We start from the raw sequence: 20,251 nt of genomic DNA on the forward strand, positions 1-20,251 counted from the left end.
TTCCAAGTTCCTGATTAAGCAAGGTAGTGGGTTCGCTTTATGTTTTCCCCCCCTCCCTTCCGATCTCCCACTTTTGTAAGAGTTTTGGAAGAAAGAATCCAGAAAGCCCTATGGAGAAGCTACTGTCCTAACTCTCCCAACTCTTGCTTTGCTAGTATGACTACAAGCATCGATTGGCTGCAAGTAATCCATTGAATATTCGGACCATTCGTTTCAACCTCTCCTTGTTTGGCCAACAGTCCCGCAGCCTCCCCACCCCCCACCAAAATAAAAACGTACTTCTATTTTTGTGATGAAATATTTAACAGGTCTCTGAATTTCTTTTTTCGCCAGGCAATATGGCCCTACGTGGTGAAGGTGCACCTACAATTAAAGCTGGTACTAACATGGTAAGTTGACTGATCAGAGAACTTGTAACAGGCTGTAGAGTCACGGCAACGAATTATGATCCTCTGCAATTTAGTACCGGTATATTCCAAGGTCACCTGCCCACATGTCAATTCTCAACCCAAATTGGCTGATGAGCAAACTAAAGCTTCAAAATTACAGAACATGAAGGTTCTAAGTTTTGAATGTAGTCAATCCAAAACAATCCCTAGACAGGACTGCCATGTCACCCTTCAATGTGACAGGAATTCTGTCTAATCTACTAAAATGAATTGCACACCCTCCTCACATATCACTGTTCATTGTGAGGGGGTGATATGTCATGAATGCCCTTCATCTTGTCAGATTCCAAACGGAGGGTTCCCTCATTCGGCTGAAACTGCACTCGGGTAGTGCATGGAACCCTCTCTCTTGTATATAGTTGCTTCTACAACTGGTATAATATACAATAAAATCCCAGTTTCTAGAACAAATTGTGAAACTCTGTTTCTCACACTAAATTGGTGTAGTTGTGTGTACCCATTGGCCTACACATCCTCTGGGTTTTTGAAAGGGGAATATAACGGATCACTCTCCACATGCTAGCTGTTGAGATAACTCTATTTCTTTGTAACTATCTTAAACTCTTTGAAACCTATCCAAACTCTTTGTAACCGAGTCACACTGATATTATTAATAGTCTCCATCACACGTGCATGTGTAATGGAGAGTTTCAACAATTCTCAACTTCTTTAGGGTAACAGGGCCTTTCTTGCTTTCCAGCTCCAACGGGAATTTTTTTTTTTTCCTGTTATTTTCACTATCTAGCACCTACAGCTAGACCCCTACTACTGTTGTTTCTCCGAACAACATTCTCCAATTTATGCCAATCAAACTGGGTCGGTTGAACTATATTTTTATGGCATTCACAATTTCTACCTCTCTTACATGCCAATGACATATTTGGGTCGGGCGAGTTCCCCTGGCCTTCTCCGTTTCTTTCTACAACCACTGATGCTACCATTGCATCTACTACATCTGTTTTGGCGTCCAACCTTTCCTATTCCTTATGGCGGATCAGACCATCCTTACTTGGCTTATAGTGAACAAGCCTTGGCCCAGGTTGTTGGCCTCTTATCTTCTTATGTCCTGGTCAACATTGGAACGTGTTTGTGTCGCAGTCTCAAGTGCACGTTACGCAGTTAAAATACCAACTGCTTCAGCTCAAGAAAGGCCCTTTGTCTTAACAACCTCGCAGAAGGTGCATGTAGTGTTTCCGATGCTGATTTTATTTTGAGCATTCTTCGTGGCCTTGGTTTAGATTATGAATCGTTTGCCACCTCTATTACTACCTGTCTTGATCCGATTGCTATCGACGACTTCTTTGGGCTTCTTCTCAATCAAGAAATTCGTAAGGACCACCATTCTTCTTCTATTGATGGTGTCTCCTGCGAAGCAAATATGGCAAACCACAATCCTTCTCAGCTTGACCCTAACTATCGCCAGTGCTCTAATACTGGCAACAATAGTCGTACATATGGTAGAGGTAATGGTCATGGAAATGGCCACGACAATGGTTGCTCCTCCTATTCGTCTTAGCCTCGTAACTCTACTCAGTAGTTTCCAAGCAGTGGTTCTGGCCAGATATGTAATCGCCCAAATCATAAACGTGCCATTACTGGTTCACAGCTCCTCCTCGACCCGCTGAACAATCCTCTTATTCAGCTGCTACACCTCTTCCTACGGGTTTGCTTGCCATGCCCACGCTTGACTCTTCCTGGTATCCAAACTCTTCCTGGTATCCAAACTCGGGGGCCACCCATCATATCACCAACAACAGTTCTCATCTCAGTCTCAGCTCCCCTTATAACGGCTTTGCTCAAGTTCGTGTCGGCAACGGTGTAGGTTTGCCTATTCATCATATTGGTTCTTCTACCATTCACTTTCCTACCGATCATTGGTCTGTTGTGAAGCGGATTCTTTGCTATCTCAAGGACACCATCTCTTTGGGTATCTACAACCAGCCTTGTCATACCCTACAACTTCATGCTTACACCGATGTTGATTGGGCGGGTTGCCCTGATGATCGTCGTTCTACCAATGGCTACTATGTCTTCGTTGGATCCAATTTAGTCTCCTAGGGTTCAAAGAAGCAGACGATCGTAGCTCGTCCATCCACCGTATTTGAATACCAGGGGATTGCTAATGTGGCAGCTGAACTTATTTGGTTGAAGCAACTCCTCTCTGAACTTGGTGTCCCTTCTCTCCCTCCCGTTCTCTATTGTGATAATATTGGTGCCACCTACCTGGCAGCCAACCCTCAATTCCATGCCCGTACCTAACACATAGAGATCGACTATGACTTTGTTCGTGAACTGGTTGTGAAGAATCAGCTCAAGGTTCATCATGTTTGCAGTATTGAGCAACTTGCCGACATCATGACCAAAGGTCTACTTGGGCCCCAGCTTTGTCAATGAGCTTGAGGAGGCTTATATCGGTTCACCCTCCAAATCGTTATCCTGATCCTGGTCAAGAGTCCAAACAGAACTCTACCACATGCTAGTTGTTGAGATAACTCTATTTCTTTCTAATTATCTTAGACTCTTTGTAACTGATTCGCACTCCTATTATTTCAGCTTCCATCACACGTTCATGTCTATTGGAGAGATTCAATAATTCTCAACTTCTTTAGGGAACATGTACATGTCCCCATCGTCATTGCTCCATGGCGCACATGAATAGGTATGGTTGAACTCATTTTTTTATTGGGTCCTCATATTCATCTCATCGTCAAATGTTGAAAGGCTGGAGGTAGGGCTGCAACTAGGCCTGTAAATGGATCGGATTCGGTTCGGGTACGGATCAGATGTAATCGGATTCGGATATTTCTTGATCGAATTCGGATGGATTTGGATGCGGATCGAATTCGGATTTTCGACCATCCGCTTACACCTCTGCCTTGTGTAACCCGAATCTTCCTCCCCCTAGTGGATACAATTCACTCTCAATCCATAGTTTTAGATCATGATTCTCTTTCCTCATATTCTAGAACCTGTGGGAATCTTCAAAAACCCTCAAGATCATTATTTACTTAATTTTTATCGAAGTATTCGGATTTTTTTTCGGATATCTCTAAACGAATTCGGATGCTCCGAAACGGATACGGATGCAGATCGAATTTGGATTTTCGGTTATCCATTTACAGCCCTAGCTGCAACAGCGTTCCCTTAGCTAGGCCCAGACCCGCCCTGACCTTGACTCAGGGCCTAAAAACCCTGACCCTGACCCTGACGGGCCAAGCCCAACCCAAGCCCTCCCTAATGGCCATGATTGGGCCGGGCTTGGCCCTGACCCTGATTCTATGAACGATGATTTTGGAAACACCGAACTACCCTACCGATCCCAATACTTGATGAATGCAAAGGAGTGTAGTGGCGGTAATGCTTTAACTCCTGGCTTCGATCTTTGATTGCAGAGGAGTTTGGTGGTGGAGTAGCATTAGGGTTTCCGATAATCAATTAGAGAACAGAGAAATAGAGTTTTTTTTGGCGCCGAGAGGAGAAATAGGGTTTTTTTTTGCTGAGAGAGAACATAGAAATAGCTACTCAGGTATAAAACAGAGCAAGAAAGACATTCATTATCTCATAACACAAAGAAAAACAGTAAGGTAGAACCGACCTAAAAATCTACAAAGAGAGTTTTGATAAAATAATCTCGCCATATTGATGAAAGCTCACTGAAGGGTTTGGTCATTAACTCGTGTTAGGCCACCAACGAAGCATCGAAAGATTCCGAACTCAAACATCTGCAACGACCATCGTTGAACAAGGAAAGAGAGCAACGAACAGGCGGCCATTCTGAAGAAGCAAGGGTGCAACGAACAAGGAAAAAAACAACACAAAGAGAGCGGAGAACGACGAGAGGAATCCAGAATCCTCTTCCCAAAATACAGACTGCAAAACTAAATAGGGAGGCAATGGGGGTAATTTAAATTAAAAAGGTCAATTGAGAGTGACGTGGTTTGGCAAGTTTGCGTGAATCATGGTCAAATGTCAATAATTATGATGTTTATATAGTCTATAATATATATCAATCGACAATCAATTCGGCATATATTATATTATATATATTATTGTAAAGTTAAACGGCTCGGATAATATCCGATCGGAAATAGGTATATCCCAATTCGTATCCGATTAACTTTTGGATGGATACGGATAGTTCTCGGATAGTGATTTTTTTAATATAAATATTTTTAAACGGATACGAATACGAATTGAATGTGTGTTTTCGACTATCCGTTTACATCCCTGGGCATCGCCTTTGCAATTGAACGAAGATGGAGAAGAAGAGGAGAAACAGAGGCATCGCTGTTGCAACCAAATGGAGATAGAAGAAAAGGAGGAACAGATTTGATGACTCAGCCTTATCAAACTCGGTCAAGATGAGTCACATTTTTTGATTATGCTATAAATATGATCATATTTATATCATTATATGATTTGGATAATTTATGACCTTCGTCGTCATTGGTCTTTTGCTGAGTTTATCATGACTTAGGTAAAATATCGAGTCTAATTTGACTCGGACAGTTGATGATCCAGTCTCGTCATTTTTACCCTGACCTAGTCTACAGAGTACAAAGTCTACAAACTCTGCACTTCTACAGTCTACCCGACTCTTGACCAAGTTTTCCAAAATTTGACTCGACTCGGGTGACTCGCCGCCCCAAGTCAAAACCCAGTTTTCCAACTATGCTTTAAATAACTACTATGTTTTTTTAAAGGTTTATGCCTATTTGATGAAGTGTCGTCGTGTACGTTTTATGTGTGTGAGATTCTTGGGATCTTCAACTATTTAATTGATAAAAATAAAAATCTTGAAACAAAAAGGGGAAATGTGAACAAAATACAAAAGCTGGAATCAAATATAGTTAGTAAATCAAACGTTTAATTGAAAAAGATGGTTTTTCCCGTATAAAACGTCAGATATGGATTTATACGTGCATTTTATGTTGCTTTGCGTATGTACTTAGAGGTCATATTTTTTTCAGAACTATAGTTGGTGACTTGGTGTCATATTATCATATTTTGTAATATAAATATCTCATATAATATAATATCATATTATCATTAATTCATTATATATAATCAAGGCCAAGACCAAGGTCAAAATCAGGGCCAAAATCAGGGTCAAAATCAGGGTCAAAATCAGGGCCAAAACTAGGGTCAAAATCAGGGTCATAATCAGAGCCAAAATCAGGGTCGGGCCAACCCTAGGTCTCAACCTTGACCCGACCCGACCCTAGAAATTTTGACCCTAACCCGCCCTCAGGGCCATAAATCTTAGCCCAGGCCCTGTTCGTGCTCAGGGCGGGTTCGGGCCGACAGGGCCAAACTTGCACCCCTAGCCGGAGGTGTGGCAAGAATGCTATTTCACTATGATGGAACAAGTTAACCATTCCTTTGAACACTTGAATCAACTCCCCTAAAAAAAAAAAGTGATTGATACTGTGAGCTAAACACCTAGGATCCGGATCGTCTATGGCGTGGGCTGCCCGTCCTGCCGTGCTATGCAGACACAAGGCAGTGCGCATTGACCGCCTTACCCCTGCCCGAGCGTCTTGCCCGAGCGAGGGTAAGGCGGTCATTGCATGCGGCCTTGTGTCTGCCCAGCACAGGCAGGACAAGGCAGCGCGTCGTAGAAGAGCCGTGTGCAAACACCTGCCTAGTGCAGTGAAAGTTTCCAAGTCATTGTACCCAGTCTGACTTGTAGCAGTATATTGAAGCATGGAGGGTGTAACCATAGTTAGTAAGTTCGGGAACGGATACGTACGGCAGTCAAATGGACTGTACGGCAATAATACTTTTCAAAAAATCCGACGCAATAAAATGCTATGGCAATAATACGATATGTGTTTAATACGTGTATAATACGATTGCTCTGTAAAAATCCGGGAGCAAAAATACGGGCATATATTCACTATGCAATAGACATGTACACCTAAGAAATACAATAATAGCATTATCTGATGTGCCTAAATATATAGTTTGATTGGTTAACAAGCCTAGATTCATTACATTCTTTATTGTAGGGATTAGAATGGCCAATCAAAAGGGATGATTGAAATGAATATTGCTTATATCCCTGTTAAAGTCCAAAAAATAACAGTATGAAAATACCCTCAGGAAACCAATTCGAACACAATTAAAAAATGGGATCTACAACTCAATTGCCTATTCAGGTCAAGCTTCTCATCTTTAGTTTCTTCCTTGCTTTCCTCCTCTTGATGTTCAGGTCAAGCTCCTCTTGCTTTCCTCCTTGCTACAAGAACACTTTATACATAACTTTCCTGTGTAAATAATGAGTGTGGGCATTGATTCTAGGGGGCTACAAATAGTCAGGCAGGATATCAGTGGCCGAGCATTGGAAGATCAGTTGATAATCCTGGGAGAAATCAAGGGAGGGGATTCTTAAATAAAAATGATTGGCATAACTTACAGCAGAACTTAAATAATACAATGGCTTGAATGACTTGAAGTACATAAGAGAATTTGATGGGAAAATTGCGGTGCTTGTGGTTGATTAGGAAATCAATTTAATTGTGAATTTCATGTTCATTTGGTTTGGTCAGGATGTAAATAAGCCAAGTGATGAAGAACATGATTAGGCCTTGATATGCTGGTCAGTCCACATGGGTCTATCTGAGGGTTCAGTGGGTCATCCGACTCATTTCAGAACAAGGGCATGGTTTATTGAAACTTCAAAGGCATAGTGATGTACATTTTCAATTTTCACATTTAATTATTAGCTTTGTTCTATTTGATTATTGTTGTTTTGGGTTGATTTAAAGTTTGAGTTTAATTTGATTTAGTTTAGTCTAAGCAGTTTTGGGTTGATTTAAAGTTTAATTTGATGTTTTCTCCCACCATTCGTCCAAGCTCAGATTCACTACTCAACCTCAAACACCACCCCCACAAGGATTAAGTTTGAACCCTCCACATGATGGGAGAAAACATCCCTGACAAACTCAAGCCCAAACCACACAAACATGCGTGTCTCATGGTCGATGGAGAAGAATGGAGGAGGGCAAAAGGTTTTAGAAAATACCTTAAGCACCGCTGCAATCTCCGGCTTGACGACCGCAAAAAACACCACTGCAATGGCCGACAGGGCAGAACGCGAGAAGAGGAAGACGAGATAGAGAGGAATGGAGAACGGGAACCGGGAAAAGAACCAGCTGCTGGAGAAGAGGAATGGACAGAGTTGGGTACTTGGGTAGATTTTAGGTTTTTTCATCTAACGGTTATATTGAATTGTAAGTTTCTTTTAATCTAACGGTTAAGATAGAATTTCTTTTTTTTTTTTTTATATATACATGTAAAAGTATAATATGCGTATTATTCGAATATCAATCGGCAACCCTTAAAATACATGTATTTATTCAAATCTGAAGTATTATACGCAATATGGCATATTTTTCATCCAAACGTTTGGATACACGTATTATATGCATATAATATGCATATTTACTAACTATGGGTGTAACTAGACAAGGCATACCAAAAACTAAATTAATTGGCCCACCTAATTCATAAACTCCAATCTTCCAGATTTTTTTCCCTCTTTATAAACTTTTTTTGTTTGGAGAAAGTGAAAATTTATGTTGGAAGTGTGTCCCTAAACCTAATTTGTTTTTATAATATTTAATTTGTTTTGTTACACATGATTGCAAAACGGGTTATGATTGTTCTTAGGCTTTCATCTAAAATTGTACTCGACTATGGATATGATTGAACTGTATGTTCATTGGAATGACGATTTCATGACATAAATGTGAGTACATGCGATGTTTGCATTATATTGGATTACTAGAGAGTCTTACATGTATTGCATGTTGGTAAAGAACAAAATTTCAGTTAATAAAATTCAATTGGTCCCTTGACCTAAGAGGTCTTTGTGGGTTTTGGTACACCAATGGCTGATGTATATATATATTGTTGTATTTGATTTATCATGTTTGATCATAAATAAAATAGATGTTCAATATGAAATCCACTGACCTATTAGGGAATATTGAGAGGAGAGAATGTCTGACTATGTATGATTGGACGGCATCTTGAATCCAGTAAGGATTTAATAAAATGTTTATAAATATTATTTTGTTAAATATTTTGTGAAAATGTGTTTGGTCCAATCATTGACAATAAATTGGGGTATTGACGGTAATAAAATTACATGCCAAATAGGATATTATGTGATATTATTTTGGTGGAGAGATTGATATGCAATTAATTTGGGTAAATTCTAAATATCTCTTCTTCTTTTGGGAGATATTGACATTAACTTATCTATTTTCTACTATCATTAATGAGATTAATGGTGTATATAAAATATTTGGATTAGGGAAGATACTCAATGGGATCCTATCCCTTCCCATTTTTGCAGCAACAAGGATTCTAGCTAATGACAAGGACAAATGTCATTAAAGGGATTAACCAAATATATTTTGCTATTAAGAATTAAATTGAGATTATGGAACCCCATTGGATAGACTTGGAAACCCACACTAAGTGGGAATCAAAATCTATACTAAGGTAAGGGAAAGAGATGGCCATTTTTTTTCCTATCCTTTCTCCATTGATTATCTCTCTCCATTCCTTCCCTCTCTAGTTGTAAATTAGGGTTTTTGAAACCTTAAGACAAAGTGTGTGATCTAGATGAGTGCAAGTGTTGTATGCAAGTTCCTTGAATTGCTCGAGTGTGGAAGAGCTAAGATCACGTGGAGGAACTACACTTACGATTTAAAAGGTAATTTGTACCTGCCCATTAAATTTTATTTGGTAAAGTTTGCATCTAAGAGATATTGATCCCATTCTCCAAAGATTTGGTTCAAACCCATTAGGTTAAACTCCCAACAGTTTATTCATGACCAGCCTCACAAGGGAGGGAAGATTTACAATGGTCTAAATACAAGGCATGAAAAGCTAAAGGGGGTGTGCTATTGTTTCAAACAACAAAATGTTGATGGTGAGAACCAAAAGAGGCGAAAGGTCAGCTACTTACTTAGTTTGATGAGTATGAGCAAACTGCACCAGTATGAAGCTATTACATAGAGTTGAACAGTCTGAAATAACACCTGAAATTCTCCAAGGAATGATGAAGCTAAACCTGTGAGAAGGTTTACAATGAACAGAGACTCTCTTTGATATGAGAGTAATCTTGGAAAGATAACGATACCACCGAAGGTGCAAAGTGGCTAGGTCGAGGATTGATCCCATCTAGCAAAGAAAGCAGTCACCCCCGAAAGAAGAAAGTTAAGCTTGAAAGTTGCAAAGCCAGATTTGGATTCTATAGCAGTTCCTATTGAGTTGCCTCCTCTGGGTCAAAGAACTAACTGCCTTTCTAGAATCCATTTCAAGAAGAACAAGGACTTAAAAAAAAGTGGATTCCCATCTTTGAAGGTCAGTTGGCAATTTCCCATTCTCGTAGGTACGACAAATAACAAGAGCCTCGACAACAAAGACGAAGGTGTAACCAACTTATTCAGCAAAACCAGCAATGAAGCAACTCTCATGGTCTCTGAAAACACCTCCAATATTAGAGTGACCTGAAGCACCAAGTGAATCTAACTGAAAAGAACTAGGGGAGGAGACTAGTATATGTGAATAGTTGACATTGTTCTGCTACTGTTCATGGGGCCATGAAGATAATCATTGGCAAAGAGATTGCTTTTCCTAAGAATAGAGGAAACTGAGGATAACTCATTGCTGAAGAAGTTTTAAAGGAGCTTGCATTATAATTTGACCAAAGATGCTATAAGATGCTGGCAATAAGTTCATGATGGCAAGGAGAAGATTCGTTCAATCCATGAAATAATATCCCCAAAGGACTAAAGGGAAGTCGTGAAACTGATGTCCAAACTCCATGGGAAATGTGACAAATGGATAAAAAGATGATCATAAGTAAGAGAGTTGGGAAATCCGATCAAGGATAAGTTTCAGAAGTAAGTGCCATATATGTTGCTAGATCTGGTTAATCTCAGAGTCATTTGGATTAAGTGTAACCGTGTAAGGCGGTATGAAGAAGCTATTGAAAAAGCTCCACTAACAGTTGGAGCCCAAATGAAGTTTAAGGTGGCATGGCAGCAAGAGTAGATTGGACAAGTAACTAAGGAGCTTAGTTTTCCAACCACGAAGCTTAGAGTTACCCCTCAGAAGTGACTTGGAGCAATGGGATTTGGTGATTTTACCATGGACAAAGGGGATAGCAAGATAGATATCTAGGGCCGAGGATGGGAAGAGACGTAGTCGTTTGGTGGCAAAGGACTAAAGTGTGTCCGAGATTTATTAACAATTAGAACTTGTCCAGACAAAGAACAAAATTTAGAGATGTCAACCAGAGAGGTGGAGTTTTGTGTAGCCTGACCGAAAGGAATCAAGTCATTGGCAAAAACCGAATGTGCAATGTTTTCACTGACTCTTGAAATTTTGATTCCAAAGATCGATTGGTTAGGGAGATCCAATGAGATATGAGAAGAAAGCATTTCAGAATATAGAATAAAAAGGGCGGAGGTGGGGGGGTGGGGAGGGAGGGGAGAGCCGTTAAGAAGAATGATCAGTTGGGTTGACTCAACACAAAACATACAAGATTCACCCCTGCAAGAGCAAGAGTAAATAACAAAAACTCATTCTATAGTCAAAATTTGGAGATGATTTAGGCGTTGGACTACATCCACTAAACCAGCAGGACTCACTAATTTCATGTCACTGTGGACCAATGAGGCTGGTAAGCCTCTGCATCCATTACCGTTTCACATTTACTACTGGTTTACGATGCATGCTTACTCACTACCCAGGAGTCCACGACCGGATAGCGTAATTGAAAACGGGAACTGAAAGCTGCCATTTTAAAACGAACCAAATCAAACAAAAAAAAATTCAGTTCAGTTTTAGATTTTAAACATTGAAATTTCATTCAATTTGATTTTGAATTGCCTAAAAACTGTTGTTTTAAATCTAATAAAATGAAGTGTAATCCGAATCAAACAAAGCTTAAAGTACTGGTCCTCCAAATCTCTCTCAAAAATAAGGGCATGGTTTAATGGGGAAGGGGGAAGGGTTTTGTGACGATCGCGCATCTTACACAACCATTGGATGGAGAATGAGGGTCTATGGTGCACCCTCTTAACTCCATCTAACGGTTGTGTACATAGTCATGCACCATGTGCAACCATGCACACAACCTTTTGCCCCATCTCCAATCACCCTCGGTCCCTCACCATTACGGCCTTAACCCCAAGATGGTTTATTTGCAAGCAGAGAAGAGGAAGCAGAGATGATGGAGAATGCATTCCAGAAAAGGAAAAGAAAGCCAACGACAGACTTCATGCAAAAAAAAATTTTAAAAGAGTAGAATTCGTGCTAGCTACTGAAAACTAAGTCTAATCTCATAGTTTTCTGAGACTCCAGAAAAGATATCAGAGATTAGGGACAATGAGCAGGGTATAATGGAAACAGCGAGGAAGAAACTATTGGCGAGTTTTAGAAACGGGAATGAAACTTGGAAAACCTGATGTCATAAAAATCAGAAGGAATCCAATCCCAAACCATGCAGTGGCGTGAGCCTCGGCACTGGGTATGCCCTTCAGGAGATCAAAATAAAACCAAACCAATTCAATTTAGTTATGATTTAGCGGTATGAAAATTTACTTCGTTTTCAGTTAATACTGAATCAAAATCGAGCCTAAAAACTCAGAACCGACACCCTTCAGTCGACTTTCTGATTGGACTGAGGACGGGTGTTTCACATTCCACACCACCCGTACAATGGAGAAGGGAGTAAATTATGACAATCACTATTCCAGGAATCCAATTACATACATTCTTCTTTCTTCACCATGGGTAAAGGAACATTAAATCCAAGAAAAAAAAGCTCCTGACGTTCTAAACCAAACCTAACATTACATGATATAATTTTAGAACCAGAAATTGTATAAGAAATAATTATTATAACATCTTACAATAGAGTAGAATCAAGGCAATTGCCGGACAAACAACCTAAATCTGAGATGGCAAGACAAATAACCAGGACTAGAAACGAGTCTTATAAATGAGACGCTCTGGTATACCCAGAGCAAAGGGCTGGGATTGCCACTTCAAACATTGCCGGCCCATGACGCTTCAAGAAAAGCAGCATATGATCCAGCTTCAACAACAAATTACAGGGGAGACGTATGTATCAAAAGCACGGAACAGCAACTGCCTGAAGGGTCGATTGCCTTGGGGAAGTTTTGCATCTCGACAACTTTAGCCAACCATAAAATTGACCCATTCCAAATCACAAATGTGGTAGAACATTGTAGGCAAGCTTTGCCATGAGCTCATAAAAGAGTTTTGTTATGCCTTGCCATACAAAACAGGCACCACAAAACACCCTTGACCACCAACCACCCCCTTTCCCTTGTATGAAATACATCATTTCAGCACTAATACTGTGCATCAGAGGATTTTAAAGATGTAAAAGGCCCAATGCATTATAACATGTAGTAGGCCACTACCATACAAAAACAAGTTAACGAAAATAGACCCACACATATTGCTGTTGAGGTTGCTGCCGGGGGGATGTTGGCGTCATAGTGATCCGCATGAGATATCCTACCATCTACATTTTATTTTAAGACGTGAAACACATGAGACATTATTGTCTATCCTTTGTAGCATAGCGCATCTTAAAACAGGTAAAAGGGGCATTAATTTTCCAAATTCCTAAAACGTGGGACTGCGTTGGTGAGATGGGACGCAGCAAAGTCTGGGCATTCAGAGCACAAGGAACTCGCTTGATGTGGGAGCCTCGAGCAAAATCACTCGATGGAGCTGCATGCATAGTTAATGGGCAATACTGCATCTCTTGCCAAAGCAGGCAATGAGATGAACATGAAGAAAGCATGTGCACGAGTTTAAACCAGTACAAAGCTTTATTCCGCAGCCTGTAAGGAAATGCATGCATAGATAAAACACATGCAATCACAAGCTTTTGTGCCAAAACATTAAAAGCAAACATACAGCCAACCAAATGCATGCAACTAAAATATCCTTGGTAAATGCCCAGACATAGAATTATAAAGATCGGCACTCACCTGAAAATTTCAACCTACCTTAAGCAGCAATTTGGAGATTATCCACTGGCCTCTAAAAAAACATTCACATGGTTCAAATTAATTTCAAGCTTAAGAAAAAAAAAACCCCTCCAACTTGTAGAAATTGACATGGGAAGAGAAAGGAAGGTGTTTTGCTTAAGAGAAGCGAACAACCTACCTCTCATGTTTCCTGTTTGAAAATAACCCGCGAACAGGAACAGATTAGAATTCCCCCAGATATCACTTCTTAATACAATAAAAGTCAGCGCCACAGTTTTATCAGTATGGGCGTGAACGGTTCCCACCACGTTGGTTTCTATCCGGGCCAGAGCCTCCTCCGTCTCTGTAATTGTCCCTTCGTCTGTCACCACCACCACCACCACCACCACCACCACCATAGCCACCTCTACCACCCCTATTACACAAAACAAAAAAATTCAGTTTATAATTTGGTGCTTTCCTCAACAAGACCAACCAGAGCATGCTACCGAGTCAATTTACATAAAAAGCCAAAGCCAAAGCAAATTGAAGCAACTAGTTTAGAACCCATAAAATTGTAGAAATGAAATGAGGGATCAACAAAGGCACCAAACAGCAATAAGGTTATGATTCATTGCTTCAATGTGTCTTGTACCATTGGTGGCAGGCCACATAGTCAAAAACATAATTGAATGCCTTGGAAAGCATCAGAAAAGAGTTGTTCCCAGCAAATGCATCTGCTCCAGCAACAAAGGAAAATACAAAGATATTCATGGGAAACAAAGAAGAACCAACCATTCATATTCCATATCCACATATCATTATGTATCTCAACCACTCCTGATGACCCACCTGATGAACCCCACCCCTAAATACAATTAAGGGGTTGAGACGAAACATATGATGTCAATGGAAAAAAATGTCTTCCCATATTAAAAATAGGGATTAAGATACATTAATGCAATGGTCAGATGCAAACTGAAAGCTACGGAAAACAAAAATTTGAACACCCCCGTGTAAATAATGAGACATCACTATGAAGCAACCATTAAAGGAAGAAGAATAAAATATTTTTAATCATTCAGTCAGATTGCTGCATGGAAATGATTCAAATCGCAGAACAGAGAGATTTATGCTTTAGGATCACGAAGGGAGAGAACAACAATTGCAAATGGTGGTGAATATTGAGGCATAAGAAATTGTTCAGGTATACATTTCCATGGAAGAAATCCATGTTCACATTCACGTAATCTTTTAAGCAGGGTTATTTTTCTAATATAAAATGGTCATAAGAACAAATGCATCATCCTGCAAGAAGTGTCATATTGTGAAAACATTGGATAAGTCAATGAAAATGGGGGTCAAAGATAGGCATCAACACATCAGTACACACATCACAAAGGAATTTCCATAGCAGAATTAAAATCCAGCACCTACATCATGAAACAAGGCCACCACTACCTCTGCTTCGGCAACTAAAATCAGTTTCACAATGCAACCATAACGAATATACACTACAATGCACCAAACTACTAGATACATCTTTTTTACTTTTCCCCTGCATGAAAGGGACGAATGGATGGATAGATCAAGAGAGAGAGAGAGAGATATACCCATATGTTGGCAAAGGCCTAGGTGCAGACTTCTCAGCCATAGTAACACTGATTTTATAACCCCGCAAATCAAAGTCTACAATAGAAGGCCAACTTAAATTTAGTTGGAAAACTAAAACCCTCAAATCACAAACTAAAGAGTTGTTATCCAAAAAAAAACTGAGAATAGAAAGATATAAAAGCCTCATAAGTTTGTTTTTCAGAACTCACTGTTGTAGAACCCCCCGGCTGAATGTGCAGCAGAGGGATCTTCATAAGCCAGACATGCATCTCCTTTGTTATTTCCATCATCATCTGTGTATATCTTTATATTCCAGGGCCATTGGTCCTTGTAACCTCGCTTCTGCTTGAGTCTTCCAACCTACACAACATGGGAGCATCAGAATGATCCTTATAGACCTCCATGAAACAGAAAGTTCCAAAATTAGGAAGTGATGCAGCAGGTGGCAGTAGCCAAATAGCTAATTTTAAGGACAATGAGTTCGTAACAATGGAAACGAATAGGGGAATAAAAGAACACACAAATTTCAAGCAGAGGATATTCAACAATTTGCATTACCAAGTCTTCATTCATTTGGTCTATCCTTCTATTTAACGAAGTCCTTTGATGCGACCACAGGCTCGAAAACCCCAATTCTGGGTTGCTAAGGGCCCACCCAAGTGTACAATAGCCAAGTGTTAGAGAATGATGGCAGTAAATAAACTAAAGATTGCAAAGGATTCCCGGCAATTTAGTGATATAATAGAATCTTAAAGGGTCAATAAGGTAGACAAAGAAGGAATGGATATGATAGGAACTACCAATTAAAGAATAAGCATAATACTGACACTAGCATGAAATAAGGATAGGAAAAGGAACTACGAATACAAGGGGGTATTCTAGGAAAGAGTAGAATTATGGTGTTAAGACATTAGCACCCAGTCATCTTCTACCCCATGATATCAAGAAGCAACCAGTGGTAAACCAGCATAGGAACAGGTGTTCAATCTCAACCAAATAGGCTTCTGTTGACTCAAAATTTCAGGGAGGCATCGATCTAAATGCTTTATTGATTCCAGCCCTCAATACCTTGAACCAGCAGCTGGAGATTTCCTTAAGAATTTGTGAAACAGATTCTGGCGGAATAATGGATACCAGATCTAACAGTTGACATTATCACCCCACGCGGGTACTGATCACCGACTCCACAGGATGGGTTGCCCTGCAGGTAAGTAGCATCACACCAAATGTATTAAGGATGAGGGAGGGCACTTCTGTTCTCTTGGGATGCAACTACTGCCCAGAACAGGGGATCGGAGGTATGGATAGGAGAGGGAGAAGGAGAAGAATAGGAAAATAAAGACGGAAGGAAGGAGAACTAAACCAAAGGGGAGAGAGAGAACCGAGGGGAAGAAACAAGAAGTGAAGAAGAACAGAAGAAGAGAAGGGGAACCAGATCGCAAGGAAGAGGAGAGACTAGAGAGGACAAATTCAGAATCGCAAGGAGAGGGGAGAAAAGGGATGACGACAGCCAAGCTGCCCTATGCCACATAGGCATCAACCAAACAACTCAATTCATTCTTCAATTTTATTCAATATGTTGGGTTGCTTACATATAAAGAAAAAAGAAATAAAATTTCCTAACCAAACTCTAAAACTGAAATAGAAGAAATACCAAATCCTATCTCCTAGTTGCTGCTACATATCCAAGTTCCTACCAAACTAACACAGATTAAAACAAAACAAACAATATCAACCCAATTTAATGCCAATATCCTACTATACCCTAGGCTCAAAACACAAATAGGACCTGGTCCATCTCCGTTTGAACTCCCAAATAGGTTCGCGCTGGTACACAGAGTCGACACTGCATCATCTCCGTCATCCACACCTTCCCCAAACACACAGTATTTAGAAGAAAAAAAGTGTCCCAGTGGCTCCCGCTATTGCAGGGTCTGGGAGGGGCTAATGTATACAGCCTTAACCCCCGGGATATGATATGATTCCAAAGGATGAACTGGACATGAATAGTTCCAATAAGATTTCATTTTTGAACAAAGATCCATTTTTTTATTTATTTCATCTATTCCATGACCGGAACAAGGGGGATATACGTTATACCACGATTTTCAATCAGACGAGAGATTTCAAGAAATGGCGGATCTATTCACTCTATCAATAACCGAGCCAGATCATGTGTATCATAAGGGATTTGCCTTTTCTATTGATTCCTACGGATTGGGTTAGCCCATTTTTCTGTAGGGTATATATTCACTTATGCAGATTTCTTGATTGCCTCTACATCAGGCAAATTTGGTTAATTCATTTTTCTTTAATGTACTGTAGCCGCAACAATCTCATTGGTTTCAATGAAGAAGAGTGCCTACCTTCTTCTATTTCTACATCTAGGATCCGACTTGTATCATTGATAATAATAATAGGAACCTAACCATTATGGTAAAGTAAACAGAATATACATTCCTTCATGGCTAGATCGCTTTGCAGGGTTCGATGAAGAATGAGCCAATAATGGGACTTTTTTGAGAACTGACAGACTTAAGATGCTCCGGGATGGAAATGAGGGAATGTCTACAATACCTGGGTTTAGTCGGACTCAATTTGAGGGATTTTGTATGTTCACTGATCAGGGTTTGACAGAAGAACTTTATAATATTTCCGTGTTTCGAACCTGCAACCTGATGGTTGCAATAGTGCAACTTAACCGTTCCTAACAGTATTTGTTATTTCCAACTTCAGTTGCTGGGGAACAAGAACTTTATGCTCCAACAGTTTCTCCCAAACCATAACCACAAACCTCAGAGAGGCTGAGGTGTTAAACCCCATGAATTAGTCGACCCTTTGGAAAAGGAAATGCTAAGACTGAAAATTGTTGAATGGACCATTAAGAATGATTCTGCACTTAATAGTAGCTAGATGCGAGTTGAGTACATGATCAAAGAACTCTCATCTCATCTCATCAGTAATTTGCATGGGCTTAAATTTTGACCTGTTGCCTATAAAAATTGCCCATGGTTGCAAGTCTCGACTTTTGAGCGTGCAACTGTGTTTACACTTTGAGCAAAATTTCATGCATCCCACATAGAAGTGCCAAGGTTTAAAAAAACCAAGCTTCCAAAATTGAATCGGGAATCGGTTTTAGTTTGTCTATCTTAACATAATTTCTCATTCAGTTCAATAACAAGACGGTTGCAATAAGACCTTGAATAATACAGAGCTACAAGCTATGGAACCAAAATCAATTTACTCGCACAGCTAGGTCATGTGTCAATGCAGCAAATACCATTATTCTGAAGATAAACTAGTACACTTATACATCTCCAATGAACAATAGATGGATATATGGAGAAGCATACGATTGTATAGCAAAATCCAAGTTTTTGAAATTGCAAATAGTAATATAATACTTTCATGTGAATATAGCCAACGAGGCAAAACAATATACAAAGAGTCTACCTGACCAATCCCTCCAAAAAGCTCTCTCAATTCTTCTGATGTAACGTCTGGAGGCAAATTTGAAATGTAAATTCTTGCATTGTCACAAGACTCACCACAATTCTCATCACATTGCTTCACCTTCACCTGAGGCTCGGCTTGAGCACCACCATAACCACCTGCAGTGTTTCGACTACCACCACCATCATACCCACCTTGTGGTCCTCCTCGACCACTCCCTCGTGCATCCCCTGGGCCATCTCTGCCATAACTACTAGGAGGTGGGGCACCATAGGATGGGGGATATGAATTGGGACCACCAGTGTAGCTGGTAGGAGGAGGAACTGCTTCCATTCCATAATTACTGTTTCCACCATATGGGTTTGGAGGTGGTGGATAATTGACACCAGTCCCTCCATAAGATGGGGGTCCAGGTGGAGGGATCTGGCCGTAACCACCATCTTCCCGTCCTTGATTACCACCTCTGCCGTCGCTACCTCTTCCACCTCCGCCACTTCCACCACTGTAATTACAGCTTCTACCACCCCGGTTCCCACCATATCCCCCACCACCACCACCTCCTCTGTTGAAACCCCCACCTCCACTGCCTTGATCGCCTGCTCCCCCGGGACTAGGGGCACCACATTTATTACATTCAGTCCTTCTTGCAAAGTTCAGATTCCCACAGCTAACAAAAAAAAATCCATACATTATAACGTCTACAAGCTAAAGCGCCCTAAACATAGAAAGAACAACCTTCAACGACAAGAAAAATAAGAGGAGAAAAAAAGTGAAGCAGAAAAACCTACCTTGGATTAGGGCAATTCCAATCCCCTTCTCTACCGCTGCCGCCACGCCCCCCGCCCCTGTTACCACCACCACCTCGGCCGCCACGATCTCCTCCTTGGTATCCACCACCACCGCCACGATCTCCTCCTTGGTATCCACCACCACCACCGCCACCTGCAAATCGAAATTAAAATAAATTACTTGATTAACTAATAAAGATAGATCGCACCCTAATCCTGAGACTACGCAACTCAAAACCCTAGAAAACGGGCAACAAGAAGAGATTTTTTTTTTTGGGGGGGGGGGGGTTAGAACAAGAAGAGATCTAAACACCTCGATTCTGAGAATTGCCACCATATCCTCCACCACCGTAGCCCCCTCCACCGCCGCCATAACTTCCGGTACCGCCACGGCCGCCTCCGCCGTATCCTCCGGTACCGCCACTACCCCCATAGCCGCCACCGCTGCTTCCCCCATAGCCACCAGCACCACCTCCACCTCCACCTCCGTAGCCTCCGCCACCACCACCACCAGCGCCGGAGCCATAACCACCGCCACTACCTCTGGACGGAAGCCCAGATTCGTCGCCACCGGGACCGTACATGTCGGACATGTTTTAGGTCTTGTTCTCTGGTTCTTACACGCCAATACCTAGCGAGCTCGAGCGAGAGCCAGAAAGTGAAATACTTTTTCTATGGAAGAGAGAAAAGTAACACGTTTAGGGCATTTCATCACAGATATATCAAAGATTTACGGCTGCCTTCCTATAACCTTTTGTGACAGCCGCTGGATTAGCATTGTTATCCCCGACTTGATATGATATGATGTGATAGGCCAAATTCTACCGATGACTTGCTATGTCTGTTTGTGATAGTCCTTAGATTGGTATTTGTTACTGCCTGATTTAACACGAACCACATTCTACAGCTTGGA

General features: G+C 40.8%; 1 protein-coding gene, 1 long non-coding RNA gene and 1 other non-coding gene across 4 annotated transcripts; 2 read left to right on the forward strand and 1 right to left on the reverse strand.

The window, feature by feature from the left end:
• Nucleotides 1-1,395: 1,395 nt before the first annotated feature.
• On the forward strand, nt 1,396-13,479 carry LOC122663106. 2 transcript variants are annotated; one of them, XR_006333104.1, is made up of 2 exons: nt 1,396-1,406; nt 13,354-13,479. It is a non-coding gene; the product is annotated as an uncharacterized LOC122663106 (long non-coding RNA). The 2 variants fall into 2 exon arrangements; XR_006333103.1 differs by lacking the exon at nt 1,396-1,406 and adding an exon at nt 13,265-13,322.
• Nucleotides 1,636-1,774, forward strand: LOC122649235. Its single transcript, XR_006331209.1, has one exon. It is a non-coding gene; the product is annotated as a small nucleolar RNA Z247 (small nucleolar RNA).
• A 21-nt stretch (nt 13,480-13,500) lies between the features above and the next one.
• LOC122663063 (transcription initiation factor TFIID subunit 15b) lies at nt 13,501-20,025 on the reverse strand. Its single transcript, XM_043858772.1, has 6 exons — nt 19,652-20,025; nt 19,339-19,492; nt 18,551-19,217; nt 15,307-15,457; nt 15,097-15,172; nt 13,501-13,925 (listed from the first exon to the last, which is right to left on the reverse strand). The coding sequence occupies exons 1-6, from the start codon at nt 19,929-19,931 to the stop codon at nt 13,784-13,786; spliced, it is 1,470 nt and encodes a 489-aa protein (XP_043714707.1). The 5' UTR covers nt 19,932-20,025; the 3' UTR covers nt 13,501-13,783.
• Between the last annotated feature and the right edge of the window lie 226 nt (nt 20,026-20,251).

This window comes from Telopea speciosissima, chromosome 1 (genome assembly GCF_018873765.1).
Source record: "Telopea speciosissima isolate NSW1024214 ecotype Mountain lineage chromosome 1, Tspe_v1, whole genome shotgun sequence".
Classification (NCBI taxonomy): domain Eukaryota; kingdom Viridiplantae; phylum Streptophyta; class Magnoliopsida; order Proteales; family Proteaceae; genus Telopea; species Telopea speciosissima.

What these genes read in the sequence shown, in the direction of transcription:
- LOC122663063 (XM_043858772.1), bottom strand. Translation starts at nt 19,931, where the DNA reads ATGTCCGACATGTACGGTCCCGGTGGCGACGAATCTGGGCTTCCGTCC. An exon ending in TGGCAATTCTCAGAATCGAG is followed by an intron (nt 19,493 to 19,651) that starts GTGTTTAGATCT and finishes TTCGATTTGCAG; the next exon opens with GTGGCGGTGGTGGTGGTGGA. An exon ending in TTTTTGGAGGGATTGGTCAG is followed by an intron (nt 15,458 to 18,550) that starts GTAGACTCTTTG and finishes CATGTTGTGTAG; the next exon opens with GTTGGAAGACTCAAGCAGAA.